Source organism: Mytilus galloprovincialis, chromosome 3 (genome assembly GCF_965363235.1).
Source record: "Mytilus galloprovincialis chromosome 3, xbMytGall1.hap1.1, whole genome shotgun sequence".
Lineage (NCBI taxonomy): Eukaryota > Metazoa > Mollusca > Bivalvia > Mytilida > Mytilidae > Mytilus > Mytilus galloprovincialis.
In genome coordinates this window covers 46,725,868-46,744,455 of record NC_134840.1, presented here as the reverse complement: position 1 = coordinate 46,744,455, position 18,588 = coordinate 46,725,868, and the positions used below count along the sequence as shown (strand labels likewise).

The 18,588-nt window shown below is 29.8% G+C and overlaps 2 protein-coding genes across 7 annotated transcripts in view; one reads left to right on the top strand and one right to left on the bottom strand.

Annotated features, from left to right (window-relative positions):
• Positions 1-2,417, bottom strand: part of LOC143068131 (protein transport protein Sec23A-like) — an 18,752-nt gene extending 16,335 nt beyond the window's left edge. For 3 of the 5 annotated variants that reach the window (XM_076241935.1, XM_076241938.1, XM_076241936.1), the window contains exons 1-2: positions 2,026-2,153; positions 218-445 (exon numbers count right to left, since the gene is read on the bottom strand). In XM_076241935.1, the coding sequence (XP_076098050.1) occupies positions 218-445; positions 2,026-2,048 (251 nt within the window). In that variant the 5' untranslated portion in view covers positions 2,049-2,153. Of the gene's footprint in view, positions 1-217; positions 446-2,025; positions 2,154-2,270 lie in introns of those variants that run through there. The other 2 variants (XM_076241937.1, XM_076241939.1) reach the window with 2 other exon arrangements.
• On the top strand, positions 2,351-18,588 carry LOC143068133 (threonine aspartase 1-like). Of its 2 annotated transcripts, XM_076241940.1 has the most exons (13): positions 2,351-2,471; positions 4,566-4,633; positions 5,511-5,579; positions 5,896-6,016; positions 7,031-7,115; positions 8,081-8,160; positions 8,580-8,695; positions 9,342-9,488; positions 10,394-10,472; positions 16,190-16,303; positions 17,051-17,134; positions 17,820-17,893; positions 18,496-18,588. In XM_076241940.1, exons 1-13 carry the CDS (start codon positions 2,453-2,455, stop codon positions 18,571-18,573), a joined length of 1,134 nt encoding a protein of 377 aa, XP_076098055.1. In that variant the 5' UTR covers positions 2,351-2,452; the 3' UTR covers positions 18,574-18,588. The 2 variants fall into 2 exon arrangements, with proteins under 2 accessions (XP_076098055.1, XP_076098056.1); XM_076241941.1 differs by lacking the exon at positions 4,566-4,633 and having other exon boundaries at positions 2,387-2,471.

Genomic DNA, 18,588 nt, shown 5'->3' with positions numbered 1-18,588 from the left:
ATGAATGTTTCACATTTTTCAGATTTTCAGTTTTCTATTATGGCAAATTAAATCTTATCCATACATTCATGATAATGATGAACATTAAGTGACATGCCACTACAAAACATCAGGACTGTATATTGTTTTAAAATTTAAATCCACTATGTCAGTACATGTACATAAGCCGTGATAACTCTTTGTGCAAAAATAAAAGCTGAATATCTATCATATTTACCAGAATGGATTAAGTATAGCTCTACATGCTGGTCTTGTACATAATACTGGATCATACTGTATAGGTGGCAAGTCTGCTCTCTCTTTAATAGGGGTCAATAAACATCCTAATGGTATAACCATACGTGTAGCCTCTATCCGACTAGATGGCCAAACATTCCAACTAAATCTTGTTCCATCACGATCTTCATTTTGTTGAATGAATTCTTGATATGTTGCCATGCTGGCTCTATCAATAAAGAAACAAGTTTAAAATGTTGAAAAACAAAACGTTACAAAATAAATTAACATTCACAACTAAAAACTATGAATTTAGTGTTATCAAAATTTTTATTTAGCATTTACCACAAAGAAAGTAAAGTAGGTTTTAGTACAATAATACATTGTACAACATAAATTTGATTTCACCTTCAATTCTTTAAAATAGAATGGTTTAACTTTTATGATGTAATTCTATATGAAGGTCAGTCATGATCACATCCTGTATTCTGTCAAATTCAATTTATTTTAGAGTCAACATATAAAATTTAATATACATGTACATTTGGTCTTTAATACTCTTAGGTGTTAAATTTATGAAGAATACAGCAAAAGGAGTTATATATTTCAAAAAAAAATTAACCAATTATAAAATAGTAAGCTTTACAAATGTATAGCTGCCATCACTTTTCCAGAATTTAATTCCAAACTCAGTATTTTCAAATAGCACCATTGGATTTGAAAAGGCAGTGTTTCAGACTTTCCCAAAAAAATTACATCACCACATTTGTAACACTGTGACTCTGTTATAAAATCTAGTCAGCTTCATCACGGTACCCTGGAGCTATAATCAAGTTCCTGGAGAGATCACTGAATCTTAAGCAATGTTTGCCAACAATGTAAAAGTTTTGGTTGGTCTAAGATGGTAGATGTATGTCCCATAATATAATGTGCAATCTGACTAAAAAGGTTAAAATACTGATCCTGTGTAAATGCTTTGCATATAAAGTCCCCTATTACAGTAGAAAAATCAATAAAAAACATTATTTTTTTTTTAAATCAGGAAAATTTCCCAAATTTTTCATTACTAGTACTAATGAACTCAAAATCGCTAACTTTTTTTTTGGTCACTTTTCTTCGATTCCCGCATTTGCACAGCAATTTACCTCCCTTTTCCGGTCTCCTTTGTCATGAGACTTTGAGTGAAATATATATTTATCAGTCCAGTAAAATATAGGAAGGAACACAATAACAATTTCATTTTTAATTATTCTTTGATATGAAAAAAAAAAAAGTTACTTGATGATAGCGTTTCTTTGTTTACATTCAATATGATGTCATAACTAACATAACTCCATAACTAAAATAACGTCATAACTAAAATAGTGTCACAACTAAAATCCCTAACAACAGAACCAAAATCGGAAACGTTACGGTATTTCAGTTTCTTATTTAACAGATTTTGAAGTTAAAATATGTTTGATTTAAACAGAAATAATTTATACAGACTTCGTCCCCTTTCACAGGTAATGTCTGCCTTATATTACATGTTATAAGAATATGACGAAGCTCCATTTTGCATTTTGGTATGATATCCTAATCCAGCTTAGTTTCCAAATATTTGAAAAGAGTTGTGTGTTAATCATTACAAAACTTCTTCAATACAGTCAAAACCACAGCAGTGTCAGATTCAATAAAGTTTGGACACAGTATACATAATTTTCAATCAGATTGTACATTACTGTAAATGTTTATAATCTCCAGGTGACTGATAGAAAAAGATTGACATAAAAATATAAAGTGTACAGAAAATATCCCCAATTTACTTACTTGGTTGAAAATTTTTCTTTCATTCTCTGTGTAAATAGATATTTCGAACAACAATTAGAGTACTGTAAACGAACTATACTTGTTAAAATATGTTAGAACAAAATATCTGGTACTGTCAGTTTCAGAAGCCAGTGCTCACAAGTCTCAATTATTTACAGTACAAAACTTGAGTGGTGTCTTTCACTTAACAAATATATTATGAATATCAAACAAATCATTTTTAATTTATATTTTGGAATACTTACTTCCACAGACAACGGAATGACGTTGAATATTTCCAGTTGTCAAATCCACACACGAGAAATCTCCTGTGATGCCACGTAAATATCCCAGAATGCAACTTATGACGCAATATATGGGATATCCCTTCCGTTTGGCACTTTCATTTTTGCATCGTCCCAGTTTACTACAAATTTAGATTATAATAATGATAGCTATTCATGCAGGTAGAAAGACAACAAGCTACATAAATACCTTTACACTTTCTTGTACTAAAGAAGGATGCAAAAAGAAAGGCGCCCTTATTTGGGGCGAAAAATCGAAATAAAGTGTATAAAAGTTAAAGCCAAAGACGTGGAAATTCTGTTTTTTTCCGGAAAATTGTAAAAAAAAAAAAATATCAGCCCAAAAAATCGAAAAAAAAACATAGAATTTGGCGAATTTATTGCAAATTAAAGACAAACCACTGAAAAAAAACTGTTGTAATACATGAACAGAATCGAAAACCTACAATACAATACAATACAATACAATATTTTTATTTTCCAAATTAAAGGGCCCATTGAGAGCATAACATTAATTACAACATGACATAAACATTACAGAGTGATTAAAGAATCATAAAATAATAAAATAATAATTCAGATGCATGAGGAAAGAATCAGTGGTCAAGGGGAGATAATTTTGATATGTTTTAGAGTATTTACAATAGAAATAGGAAGATGTGGTGTGAGTGCCAAAAAGTAAAATCACAAAAATACTGAACTCAGAGGAAAATCAATTCGGAAAGTCCATAATCACATGGCAAAATCAAATAACAAAACGCATCAAAAACGAATGGACAAGAACTGTCATATTCCTGACTTGGTACAGGCATTTTCAAATGTAGAAAACTGAGACTACTAATCTATAACACGGTATATAGTAGTCTCAGGTGCCAATGAGACAACTCTCCATCCAAATAACAATTTATAAAAGTAAACCATTGTAGGTCAATGTACGGCCTTCAACACGGAGCCTTGGCTAACACCAACAAAAAGCTATAAAGGGCCCCAAAATTACTAGTGTAAAACCATTCAAACGGGAAAACCAAAGGTTCAATCCATATAAAAAACGAGAAATGAGAAACACGTATAAATTACATAAACAAACTACAACTACTGTACATCAGATACTGAGGACAACGTTTTTGAGTTCATTTAAGTAAATACTAAAAAATAGTAAATCAATTTATTTTTTGGACTTCGTCCTCATATCAAGTATTAGGGAGCTACCATTTGATTTTTATGGGGGGGGCTAGGATGAAATTTGAAAAAATAGGCAGGACAGGTGTTTTGAGTAAAAAAAAAAGGCAAGATGAGACACTTGCAAAAAAAAAAGTTAGGACGACAATTTAGGTAAAAAAAATCAGAATAAACTAAAAAAAAACAAAAAAAAGGCAGGACCGAACAGAGTGAAAAGTAAAAAAGCAGGACAGAGATTACAGCTAAAAAAAAAAGAAGGACAAAATTTTTCATTCTAGCCCCCCCCCCCCCCCCCCATAAAAATGAAATGGTAGCTCCCTTAATGAAGCATAGATGTACTGTCTTTGACTGACCATAACTTTTCAATCGTTGGCACACATTTAAAAAATTCATTCATACAGACATCATCCCTTTCACAGGTATAAATGTAGTCCGAGATTACTCTGACGTCCTACAGCTGTTTTGCCAGACAAGCTGGGGCCGTTGGGTCGGACTAGTATAAATGCTAGTCCTATAATATAAGACCTCAAAGGTTCATATCATTTACATTCATGTTATTTTACCATATAAAGTAAATTTTTTAATTGTTTTAAAATAAAGTGACATTTTCCAAAAGCATAGATAGATTTCCTCTAGTGATTTGTCAATTATTCTGACTAAATGAAAAATGAATATTTTGATGAAAACAAGGACGTATATATGGTAGTTATACATCCTTGATGAAAATCAAAGACCAAGATCTGTTAAACAACTATCAAATTCTCATTAATGACATTGCCACTACAAAAATCAAGCTAACTAACTGTTAAGGGAGCGAACATATCCAATACCCTAAATCTCAAGTTAGTAATAAACTAGACCTGTGGTCCTATTAATCAAAGAAATTAAGATAAGAATATATGTCAAATTTTAGCAGGACTTTTATAGATAACCTGTAATTACAGTTTTCACACAAGTTGATACAACATTCTACAGCATGTAAGACATAACCTTTGCTGGAGGTCAACATTTAAGGAAGTTTCTTTATTTTCTTTTACATATTTTCAAGCTTATTCAATATTCTAATCTTTCCTACAGGTGCTGGTTACCATTCAGAATCTAAATCAGATGTGTACAAAAGTATTTGTAAACCAGCCTGTTTATTGGTATGCTGAAATAATATATATGTATATCACAGAAACAGTTTCAGTAAATTGTTATGAATTGATTAACAAGGGGTCTCATTGGGGGGTTCCGATCCCGGATCCCGCTTACTGTTTCGTCAGATTCCCGTATCCCCCTTACACTATATACGTAAGCAATTCTCATTTTTTTTCATTTCCCGGGTCCCGCTAGACCTCATTTCCCGTTTTCACGACACAATAATTTGACTTTCACGTGTCACGCTTACAAAAAATCAGCAATCCGGTGTCACGCTTAGACCCCAATGAGACCCACTAACAAAAGGCCAGTAAAAAAACTTTAAATCAATTAGATAATACAAACATTTAAATATGGTGCATTTTTTTAAACGAATTTTAAGACCTGTGTATGATATCAATCAACAACAAAAATTATTTTAATAGCTTGTATTGACTCAGCTATTGGTTTCTTATAAGAGTTAATATATTGCCCTAAAAATATTTTGTAACCAGAAAATATTATCATCAATACAAGATCAACAAAAAAGAGATTTAAATCATGAATTATATTTATTGTCTACTATGTTGGAGAGTGGTTGTTAATGATGCGCATAGACCTAGGTGAGCGACACAGGCTATGTAAAGCATCTTATTTACAGATATTATGTTTTTTACCTGTATATATACCTACATCTTTTTTTCACAAAGTTGATTTGATATGACAGTAATAATATCTTTGCAATAATTAATATTATTAAATGATATTTTGAAGATCTGTATATTAAGATAGTCATAAACCTTCTCCACTTATCTTTATACCTTTTCATTGCAAGTATCATTAAACAATATTTTAAGTTATCACCAAGTAAAGAAATTTTAACTAATTCTAACACGATTTTAGGCCATTGAAGCAATAAAGTGTGGAAAAAATGCAGTAGACTGTGTAACCATAGCTGTAAAATGTTTGGAGGTTAGTAAACACACTTGTATTAATTTATAAGGTGTACATCTCACTTCACAGTTTGATATAAGACCTGTACTGTAGTCTGTAATACATAGGTGTCTAATTTTCAATTTGATTGTTTTTTTAAATTTAAGCTTTTTTAATTGAAGCATAAAGATGCCTAATTTGTTTGAATGTGACTCTCTATATATGAACATTATGCAATACTCTTTTTTTCTTAATAATGGTGATATATGACATGCAACAACAAAACAGAATGCCAGATTTATTTTTTATTTTTTATGCAGTGTTTCCAGTTACTTTTTTTTATAATTTATTTTAGGACTCTCCCAATACAAATGCAGGAATAGGATCTAACCTGACCATGGATGGGACTGTTGAGTGTGATGCAAGTGTTATGGATGGCCTGTCACTTCAGTTTGGAGCTGTTGGTTGTGTCCAGGGTAGGTAAATCTTTTACTTCATTGGAATACACCATCTCAATGGTCTTGTACATGTATCATGCTAGGCTTAAAGTATGGAAGGTTGTGATTTCCATTTCTGATCAAGTAAAACAAAAGACTTAGAAATTAGCATTAGTGTTTCTTTACTTTAACCTGGAATTAGGAGCAAAACCTGATTGGTCTTGGGTCAGAATAATGTGCCAAGGTAGGGTTAAATGTCCTCCTGCAGACTGTTTTATTCTGAACTAGCGTATGGCTTGTTTTGCATGTCAACATAGTATAAAAAGGGTTGATGTTTATAACAAATTAAACTGTTCTCAATATGATATAAGCATTTCTTTTGCCACTGGCCATTAAATACCAATTTCATTTAGCTGGGTTTTTTTCTTGAAAATAAGATCAGATTAATGGTGAGTTGTAATTATTGAAAGCTATGTTTATTCATCAAAATACATGTATATGAAATTTGATATCCAGTTTGTAATCCATGAAAGTTACAATGCATGTTTCATTAAAATTGAGATAGTCTATAAAGCAGAAATCACCTTGTAGTACACATTCCGGGGAGGGGGTACACATTATGTTTTTATAGTTTGTATCCAAGTCTATTTCTCTGTTCTCTATCCCACATCAGTTTGAATTTTATTATAAGGGTGGTTTGATTTATACGACAAAGTTGTGATACATGTATCAATAAAACTTTAAACTTAGTTCATGTGATTTTTTTTTAGATTTATGCCAAATTTGGGTTTTGACCAAGGTTTTATGGTTAAATGTATATATGGAAATGTGATGGTGCAAATCAACATGGTGTCCTATGGAAAATTATTTCTGATAATATTTCAAAAGTCTTTTAAATCTTTGATGGTATTTCAGTGGACTTAATTTTTTCATTAAAAAAAAGGTGATACTTTTTTAACAGCACATGGACATATCTTGAAAAATAAATAGACTATATTTGTTTTTAATGACAATGTGCAAGATAAATAATTTAAATCATTTTTGTTTGTGCAGGATTTCAGAATCCAGTGGAAGCAGCTAGGCTACTTGTGGAAAAACAAAAACAAGGCAATTTATCCTTAGGAAGAATTCCACCAAGGTAGGCTAGGTATATATCCTCAGGTTTTTTTTGCTGTAGTCTGTCACAGGAAAAGGACCTGACAAGGACATGTTATAAATCAGACCACCAACACATTTTTGGAATATTGCTTCAATTGTTTTGCATACCATATAAAATTATACCTTTTTAAAAAATCATATATGATTACTAAATTTGTCAATTGTAAAACAATGGATGTGTAATTGTGGCCGGTAGTTTTTACTGGTTATGGCATTTTCAAATTAGAAGAGTCTCAAACAGGCTAACATCATAAATTTGACAGATTTTGATGAATTGTTTTGAAATTTTAGAAAACTTTAATTAAGGGCATATGTTACAATTACAGGGGAGGTAATGACGTTGCTAACATAAAATGTTAAACGGTGATATATCGGGAAAAGATGCATTTTTTGACTGATTTTTATCATTCACACTGATTTAACTTTTAAACAAATTCATGGACCCCTCTGTTTTAAAATGACATTTGGTTTGATTACGTATGAAGATTAATTGTATCAAATTTTATGAAAAAGTCAATGATGTCAATTTTATTTTAAATTTGATAAATATACAGCAAAAAATGAACTTTTTTTCCAACTTCATTGATAAATTGTAGTTATTTCTAAACAAAATATTTATTAATTTATAGATACTTATATAAATGAAAACTTATAAATAATTTAACAAAAAACAGCTTGTGTTTATCTTTTAAAACAAAAAAGTTAGGCATATTATCTGTCGTGAGGAAAATACGTCCCAAAAATCTGAATTTTGAGCAAATATCTGAAATTTCTACCTCATTTTACTCAAAAAGTAGCACATGAAGGTATATTTTTTATTAAATATTTGATTTAAGCAGGTAAAAAACATTCTATAGATCTGAAAGGGAAAATATTCTCACCATCAGAAATAAACTTTTGGATATGCCCTTAAGTTAACATTTTTATGAATCTATTTTATTTTAGCATTTTGGTAGGAAATAGAGCAGAGAAATGGATATTAGAAAATGAACCTCATATCAACACTAGTTGTAATCTGATTACAGGTAATACTTTTGTCTGAAAATAAAGAATTTCTTAGTAGACTCATACCCCATCTTCTTATTTTAATATCAGTTAGAATTTTAGCATTTTAAAATTAGTCTCTTTAATTTTTAACAGTGAACACAATTGCTTGGAATAATTTGCCCTTACCATATGTACTGCATATTTTTTGTAATAATATTATATTAATAAATTATATTTATGGTAATGGTATATTACTAATATACAGGTCAATGATTATAAAATTGATAAAAATCACTTACATCTATGGTATTAAGTATTATAAAAATTGCTTTTAAATAGGAGTACATTTAGCAAACAAGGTACTTTGCTGACATATAATGATAATGTCCTCATATATGTAGTATCAAGCACTTTCTATTTCATAATAACTATCTGTTTTATGTAATGTATATTTTAGATGAATCAAAGAGAATGTTTCTGAAGTATAAAAGAAGACTAGAACTTCATGAGGAAAGAGTGAACAACAAAAGGAGAAAGATTCGTCAGAATAAAGACAAACAAGATGAAGATGAGGTCATTATAATTTATAACAAAGAATGTATAAATAATTCTATGAAATTCATAGACTTCATAAACTGAGGTTCTAAAGAGCTGGAATACAGATCTGGGTATTGACAGTTAAAAAAGATGTATACTAGGATGAAGGCTTAACTTAAACATACCAACTTCTATCTCACTGTAGCAGACACATGTTATGCCATCTGTTTGTGAATGCTCTTCATTTATCCCCTTTTTCACTTTCTTGGGCAGAGATTGATCTTTTGGTTTCAGAGGTGAAAATTAAGATTTTAAAAAAAAAAAATATGATAAGTGAAGGCAATAACTTAAAGGGTTGTTATGTCGCTAACAATGGTAAAATGCCCTACAAAAGAATAACTTATATACTGGTGAGAAAAAAGTGAAGGTGTTTTCGTTAATTGTACATCATATTAAATTATATGAAATTTATATGAAGTTTTGGAACATATAATGCATAATGTCTTTAGCTAGTCATTTAATGAAACCGTCAACTATAAATGTTAACTAATTCTCCCTCTTAAAGACAAAAAATGACTACGATAAAACCTTTTTGATATATATTGACTTGTTCATTCATAACTTTACACAATGTTTAGTTTTCATTGTCATTTATACATTTAAATCAATATATTTTTTATAGGAAATAGGTGTGACTGATGAGGAAGACAGCATTCAGAGTTTGATACAAGATACAGTTGGAGCGATCGCCATGGATACTTCTGGTAACCTAGCAGCAGCTGTATCTAGTGGTGGTATAGCCCTCAAACAACCAGGCAGACTTGGACCAGTTTGTAATTTTTGTTTGTTTTTTAATTTGTTGCTTTGAGGTAGTACCAAACACATTGACTAAAATAAATTTGGCTCATTTAATTTTCATTAAATTTTGACAAAATATTAACTTTGACCCTTTGACAAAAATATAAAAATTTCAAAAAACTTGAACCACACTTTCTTGGTAAAAATTCATTGGATATATAGCAGTTTGACAAACACTTATCATTGAGAAGCTTAATATTTCCTTAACAGTACAATGTGATTAAATCATTTAGCTGATTTTTGCAGAGTTATCTCCCTGTAGTATTAGGTACCACCTTAAATTCAGAAACTTTTGTGTGGAATTTTTATTGTAATTGTTGAACAATGGACACAAATGTGAGATTTGATATTGTAATTTCACAAAAAGTTGCATAATGCTTCCAAAATTTAAAACACAAGTTTTTATTTTATGACAACCTATCCTGTTTCAATTTTTTTGCAATTATAAAAAGTTGGCAAAAATTTCTTAATTTACAGAACTGGTAGTAAAAATTCTCTTTAACCAATAAATGAAAACATATTTATATATTGTTTGAAGTCAAGTGTCTTTAGTTCTGTTTTGTTCTTATTTCTACTCTATTAAGTATCCTAGCACTTGGATTCGGTGTAGAGAATAAATGATTTTTTTTAGGAAAGGAAAAAGGGCAATATTACTATAATTCATGATATGCACATTGTAGTGGTTAATGTTAAAATTGGGAAGTACTGGTACTTGAAGAACGGAACAGTTTGTTTGTGATGTATGTATTCAATTGATTCAACCATCTTTTTAACTGCTATCTGTCTATATCTATTTAAACATGGTTTTTTTCATTTTATTTACTCTGTATATTAGCAGTTTTATACATATTTATTATATTACTTTTAATTCTGTAGGCTGCAACCTATGGTTCAGGATGTTGGGCTTACAATTGGTCATCAGACAGCAAGCCAGGGGTTGCAATAGCAACTTCAGGTATGATTTAAATCTATGATATAAGGAGAGACTTATTGAAATTATCCTGTACATAAGATATGCAAGTTTGTCCATGAAAATGGTAATTTTTGAAATCTCAAGAAGAGATTTTATATGAATTTATAGGGTTAAATATACTTACCATGAAATTACATTTATATTATATAGAATATGTTTGCTTTCACAACATGTTCTCATCGCAATTAACTAGGTGATTAAAAATTACATCCATGAGATGTACTCACCTACGTCATAGTTCACCTGTGTAACATACACTAGCTTTAGTTTTAATTTGTCGTTTAATTGAATAATTTCAATTAAGTGAACAAAAAACTGAATTTATTCCAGGGGTGGTGGTGGATTGTGGTAAGTATATTTAACCCTATAAATTCATATAAAATCTCTTCTTGAGATTTCAAAAATTACCATTTTATATGAATTTGGTTAAATATACTTACCATGAAATTACATTTATATTATATAGAATATTTACTGATTAACAAGCAGTATTTCATTTGGTGGAGGATAAATTCTCTCACACACATACAATTTCAACATATAAAAAATTATGTGAAATTTTTTAAAAAGTAACTCCATTAAATTTTGTAAATACGGATATTAGTAAAAACCGAAATTACTGAATTTATTATACAATGAAGCTATGCTGCATAACTATATGTATCAATGGCAAACTTTGCAGATTGTATAAATGCAAGTATGCAAAATTAATAGACTTGATGTAGAGTTGTCTCAATGGCACTCACATGTATATATATACCCCATATTTCTATATCTGATGAATAAATAATCTGCAGGTCAGTATAGAAATAATTATATTAAAGCTCCTTCATTATGAGCTAAATGTGTTGTAATATTTATGCAACAGTAAATAAGCATTTATTTCTGAATAGGTTGTTCTTGTTGCTTGTACAAATCGACAAGAACTAATCCAACCTTAATTTCATTACTTTCCACTTTGAAACTTAAGTTTATTTGGAAACATTATTACCTTTCTTTAACTTTCCATTGTTTTCTCTATATTAATATAATAACAGATAATATATGATTGCTGTCGTCTTTTGATAACCTGATCAATATCACATCTTTCGAAATAAATTCTTTTCTACTTAATTAAAGAATTATAAACAATTAAAATATACTTTGTAAATAGGTGTCCTTAATACAATCAAAGTTTATTAAAGACTCAAACCAAAGTTGTTTCATGATTATGCTAAATCTGGATTAATCTTTAAACTTTTTTAAAGTTATAGTCCCTGAGAATTTGCTTCTCTGCTAGATATACTACTTTTAATATTTCATAGATTTAGAATAAAATATTTTCATCAAGAGAAGTCTTGTACTATTGTATAATGACAATTCTCTAAACTGACTAAATTTAAAAAATCTGATAAAATTTCTATGAGTGGTAGAACCTTTGAATACAATGTCTACCATTTCAACCATGAACAATATTTTTGTTTTGTATTGGACTACTCAAGTGTAAAAATACAGAAATGGACAAATCAGTGGAAAAGTTTCAGTATACATGTTTCCATTGATATACTGCTTCCACAGAACATTTGGATGTTGAGCTGAATTAAAGCCATGATTGTTGTCCTTATAAGTCCAAAAAGAATGCTAACAGATGATTTTCTCCAGCTATAAAAAATCTGTCTAAAATAAAATGTTTTGATATTTCTAATTAACATTCACAACGGTTAACTTTCTAGAATATCTTGCCATGTACAGTTCCAAATTTAAAGAAACAAAAATTTGACATAATGAACAACTCTTGTATGTTGCTCTTGACAATTGTTTATATTAATTTCAGAAATTATTTCGCTATCAGAAATACTAAAATGCAACTTGTCAAATATAGTTCTATAGTTGTATTTAAAGAAAAACACTTGTTTGGCAATATGGAAAACACTTGTACCAACTTGCAGTATCCTTAAGTGTTCTTAGTTATTTCAGAAATGGTTTCACTATCAAAAATGCTCATTTTATTTCTGTCTTGGTTCACCTCATCTGAATCCTATACATTCTGATATGATTCAATACATGTATATATCAACCAAACAGCTTTTGGTAGTATTTTGTGACTTCAACCCAGTCAATTGGTTAACTTAGTCACTCAGAAGAATTTTGCATTTGTCCCCAGATTTGGCAAAAACAAAATTAATGTGATTTAAATAATCACATCTTTCAAAACAATATTGAATCAAAATTCAAAGTAATTGTTTAAAATAAACACATTTCAATTTTGTGTAGCATATTCTTGCATAAGATACTAACTGTATGCTATATATTTATATTATTCTGGCTGGTAATATGGAAATTGAAAAGTGAATAATTACCATCAATTCCGAGGTTAAAATCACATGCATTCGGAAAACCTTCCTGCATATAGATAATATACAACTTGACTTTGACCAGACTAGATTTTTGTAACTTTATGCTTATAATGAGCAAAAATAAACATAAACAGTGACATTTTAATATTTAGGTATAATATTAAGAAAATGTCTCGCATTTGATTTGTTTGATATAATCATGGAATTATCATACTATATTTTACTTCCATGTACTATTCTTAGACTATTGAAAGCTATTTGCTAACTATTAATCAGTCTTTTAAATAAATTGCTTTTCCTACATTTGCTGTAAGATTAACTGCTTCTACACTGGTGCTAAAATTTGAGAACCAATTGAAATGTATATATATTATATGTTTATATTGGTACATCATGTGTTACTCCAAAAAAAAACCTCTTCTTTTTTTCTGCATCTTGTAAAGACTGACTAAATAAAAGGTTTATATAAAGAGCTGTATAATAGATAGTTTCAAATCTTGAGAACTACTTCAATTTCCTAGACCATGTCTAGCATTTTAAATAAATCCTGCATCCACAATGCTTTAAATCTTATTTATTTATTTACCAATATTTTACTAATTTTTTTACAAGATCTAAATTAATGATAATCTTGTTTCTATAAATCAGCATATTTGAGTCCTCTATACTTCAGAATTCTGAATCAATATTTAACTCTAGGAAAAACAATGTGTAGCCATTGCATAAACTGTTGGGTTCTACCAATCTCACAATAAGAATAAAACGGACCCAATGAATGAATCCTTATAGCAGAAACTTGCCCATCTGTTGGCATTGCTTAGAAAAGTTAAGATGTAAATTAAGGCATAATTTTCTATCTATAAAAGAGCATCCAAACTCCTTTTGCTTTCATGATTGGAAGATATATGTATAATTTGACAGTGATTCCCATATAGTGAGGGTAAGATAGTCTCTTAAGTCTTACGTTATCACCTCTTTTTTTTTTTTTTTTTTTTTTTGTACTCAAAACAAAACAGAATTAGTACATATTATATTTAATAAATGCATTGGCAATGTACACTCTGAATTATGTAATCAATATATAAGCCATTACCTTGAATGAGTCTTTGTGAAATGCATCATGGCATCCCCTAAATTCTTTATTCAATAGACAATCTAATGTTTACATAAAAACATATAAAAGCCTTTGTTTCCTAACTGCCGACAAAAACAAACAATTGGTTATAGCAGTTCATACTTATAATATTCATGTTCTTCTTGTCATAAGTAAACTGACCATGAAATTTAATATTAGTAAAAAGAGTTGTCACAAGCTATCAACTGTATTTAGAACAGTGCTCCATTCTTACTGTCTCCATGTCTGTTAGAGCATTAGAGAATTATTTATCAGTAAAAAAATAATTAAATATTTACAGCAATTTGCTGTTCTGGAAAAATATTTCAGGCTTCTAAGAATTACTGTCCTGATTTAAACTGGACATATAAAAGAAGTATGTATTGGTATGCTTAAACTACAATCACATTTGTATTGTACTAGATAACAATGTATCATTTTCAGTGTCTTTAATATCTGTCTTGACTATTTCCAGACACTTGTTCAATATATTATCAATATGAGCAAATATGTTAATTGACTAAACTGTTGGTTCATCACAAAAAACAATGTGCAACCAAATATTAGCTATGCTTGTGTTGTTTTAAAATATAATAAAAGTAGACATAATGTTCCCTGGGTGGAAGGATGTCTAGAAAAGTCAGATAGATCTGGACTTAAATTCACTAGTCTGATTCTAATTTATTTTATTTGCAACAATCATCCACGTGCAATTCTATGCTCCATAAATATCAATGTGCAATAAATAAATAGTTATGATTTAATTTTATGTAAGATATCAAATCTGTATTTTATTAGAATGAATGCAACTTACAGATTCTAAATCATGCATGTTGTTCTAGTTCCTATGTTTCCTGTATGAAACATGTCAACATTAATCAAATAGACTTGGGCAAAATCCCTATTCTATTTTAAGTCTATAGTGATCCATTGAGCACGTTTTATTTTCAATAAATATGGTTTATGTTCCCTGAATGAAAGGTTAACCAAATAAACATCATCAGTTGTGGGCAAAATCCCTATTCTGATTGTGATGTATTTATCAACTGTTAAAACAGTATCACTGTTGGTCTACGCTCCCTGTATGGAACGTTTTCCAAATAAAACAATCAGAAATGGGAAGATTCCCTTTTCTGATTGAAATTTATTGAACCAATTGAGGTTCTAGTCACAATAGTGGTATACGCTCCCATACGGACGTTATCCACATTAAAATAATCAGATCTGGTCAAAATACCTATTCTGATTTAATAGTTATGTGTTTACACAGTCTCGTGTACCAGGTGTACACGTAACAGACTGCAAATTGTAAACAATCGAACCAATTGAGGTTCTAGTGACAATAGTGGTATACGCTCCCATACGGACGTTTTCCACATGAAAAAACAATCAGATCTGGTCATAATACCTATTCTGATTTTAATATAGTGATGTGTTTACACAGTCTCGTGTACAGACTGCAAATTGTAAACAATCGACTTTATCCAAACTTTACACTCGACCCGTTTCGTAGCATTGCTCTAATGCAGTGAAAAATCCGGTCAGCTGAGCGTGAAAAAAGAAATAAACATCCGTTTAAATATATATCTTTTTAAAAACGTAGCACTCACGTAACATGTCCGATTTTGACAGCTAAATTCTGCCTTTCCTCGGACCCGATTTAATGTTTGAAAATGGCGGCTAAACAAAGGTCATTTTCTATGTCGTCGTATTTCCAGACTCGTAAGCTGTAAAAATGACGAAAACGTGCATATCAGAAACTTGGCAGAAGCGCTGTATTCTGATTTACATTAAATTAATCGTATATCGATATTCCGAAAACAAATAATGTCTTTTATAAAACATAAGGATTTTCAACAGTAAACTGTTAAAAATCCTTGCCGACGAGAAACATGCGTTCTCTTGAACGCAAAAATTAAAACTGAAGCTAGTGTATGTTACACAGGTGAACTATGACGTAGGTGAGTACATCTCATGGATGTAATTTTTAATCACCTAGTTAATTGCGATGAGAACATGTTGTGAAAGCAAACATATTCTATATAATATAAATGTAATTTCATGGTAAGTATATTTAACCAAATTCATATAAAATCAACTACAGTTAATGTTGGAGTAGAATAAAACATGACCACCAATCAATCAATCATGACCAAAAAAACTTTTTCAATAAATTGATAAATAATTTTTCCATTTATTATTAATACGATATATATTTATGCTAAACCAATTTTCTTTGCATGTTTTAGGAAGTGGTGAGCATCTAATGAAAACCTTATTCAGCAAAGAATGTGCCAGTTGTATACAAAATATGGACAGTGGAAGTCTAGGCCTTAGTTATGCTTTTAAAGACCACTTTTTAGGTGATTTAACTTGTGTTGTTCAAATTTATATAACTTACAAATTAAAGTTGGTTGAAGAGCTCATCATTCTCAGAAAAAATTATCATCAGATAATTAAAATAAAGTTCTACATGTTCTTAAAGGTATTGGGCCATCACGATAAATACTATTTAATTAAGTTTGACAGTAACTGTTACTTCAAACTCCTTTACCCTTTAGATAAAAGTTTAAATATATTTCATCAAAATAACTTTATCTTATAGACAGCTTTTTGGTGATATTATATAGAATGAAATTCAAAACAGTGTGGCTGTGGCCATTGATTGACACATTAAATTCATCTATTGACTGGGACAATTTAGGTGAACATTTGTATGTAACGACCACTGCTCACTATGTACTTTTTAAAGACACTTAAACTATGGGGTCACCAAAGGTTCTCAACACCTTAATAAAGTAATTAGAAAAATTAATCAGAAATAACACGATGTTTTGATGTATATCAATTATATAAATCAAAACATAAAGGTTATTCCTGGTTATTTTTTCGAATTATTTTATAATTAAAGGCGTTAAGAAACCTTTGGTAACCCCACAGTTTAAATGTCTATCGTAGGTACGTCGTGAACAGTGGTCGTTACAGACAAATGTTTACATAAATTGTCCCAGTCAATGGATGAATTTAATGTGTCAATCAATGGCCACAGCCACACTGTTTTGAATTTCATTCTATATGAATTAATACATTTGTATTTTGTATATTATTAGAGTCTGAATTCCTGAAACACCTTGACTGCAAATTTGGTGGAGCGATAGCTTTAAGACAAGACAAATATGATAATAAACAGTCAGGTATGAATATATTATTTAAAATAAATAGTTAAACATTGTGTCACACTACTAGTTCTTCACAATATTAGAAGGTACATGTACAGCTTTTCATGACAAATATGTTATGTCTGGCCTCCAATATTTTGACACAAATTTATCTGAACTGGGGCTTCAATTTGATAAAATAATGTCTGACATTCTATTGATAGACCAGTGCATTATGAACATTTAAAGTTTATTCCCTGTAACAACACAAAACAAATAGCAATAAATCTTCTATTGATTAGTATGTAGAAATATCAATCTGAATCATTATCATAATAAATACCAAAAAAATGAATTTGTTGGGGGTTTGAATTGACACTTTTAAGAAATTTATAAAAAGTTATAGTAAAATAAGTTGCCTCAACTTAAATGCAAGAATTTATCAAACCAGTCAAAGTATTTTGCTATATACAGTATTGTAATGGCATTAAATGAAATTTGGGGTAGGTGAGCATTATCATTAAATTCAATGATAATCCAAAGTTAGAAGCACATGTACAGTGAGTAGATCTTTGATAATTCAAAATGAAATTACTGTACCTGAAAGCACCTGGAATGACAACCATAATAATATCCCAAATTGAAAGTCTGAGTGTGCAAAAGAATCGCTTTGTGCTTTACTGTTATTGGTTTCTAATAATTGTTTATTTATTATTTGCAGTAGAACTTATATGGGGACATACAACAGACAGCATGTGTATAGGTTTTATGTCTTTATCAGATAAAAAACCAAAGGTAAGTTAAGCTGAATTTGTCCTAAGCATACTGAATTGTTCATGACTTATGATCAATCTTAATCATAAGTTTTTTTATGAAACCTACTCCTGGTTTTTCAACAAAATGCTTATTATCACAAAACACAGATGAAGTTTGAATTTTGGTTGTGTCATTTTTATCATTTTAGAGTAGTGGCCCTTTACAAATGGAAAAATTGCTTAATTTTTAAACTTACCTTTCAAATGGAAAAATTGGTGATTTTTTGTTTCAGTTCTCTAACTTAAGTTTGCCTCCACCAAATGTTATGACACTTGTACACAATGCTTATTACCACAAAAAACATCAAGTTTGAATTTTGGTGGCGTCACTTTTACCATTCTATTAATATTTCACATGCTTATTCTTACCAGGACTAAAAAAATTGATGCAAAATTTGGTGATCTTTTTATATTTTTTACCTGTTTCACATACAAAAAGAACCTACCAATAAGAATGACCCATATTGATTTATTGGTAAACACAACAGATATACTGCAACAGAAAATTTAATATATATATATACCCTCTACTTGCATTTTAAAAAGACAAATATATTAACAATTAGACATATCTACTTTTAGGTATTCCTTTCAAGACTTCCACCACAAAGCCTACCTGGAAAGTCATTTACAATGGAAGGAAGACAGCTTTATAAATAAAATCATTTTGAGCAA

What these genes read in the sequence shown, in the direction of transcription:
- LOC143068133 (XM_076241940.1), top strand. An exon ending in TAGCTGTAAAATGTTTGGAG is followed by an intron (nt 5,580 to 5,895) that starts GTTAGTAAACAC and finishes AATTTATTTTAG; the next exon opens with GACTCTCCCAATACAAATGC. An exon ending in AACCAGGCAGACTTGGACCA is followed by an intron (nt 9,489 to 10,393) that starts GTTTGTAATTTT and finishes TTAATTCTGTAG; the next exon opens with GCTGCAACCTATGGTTCAGG.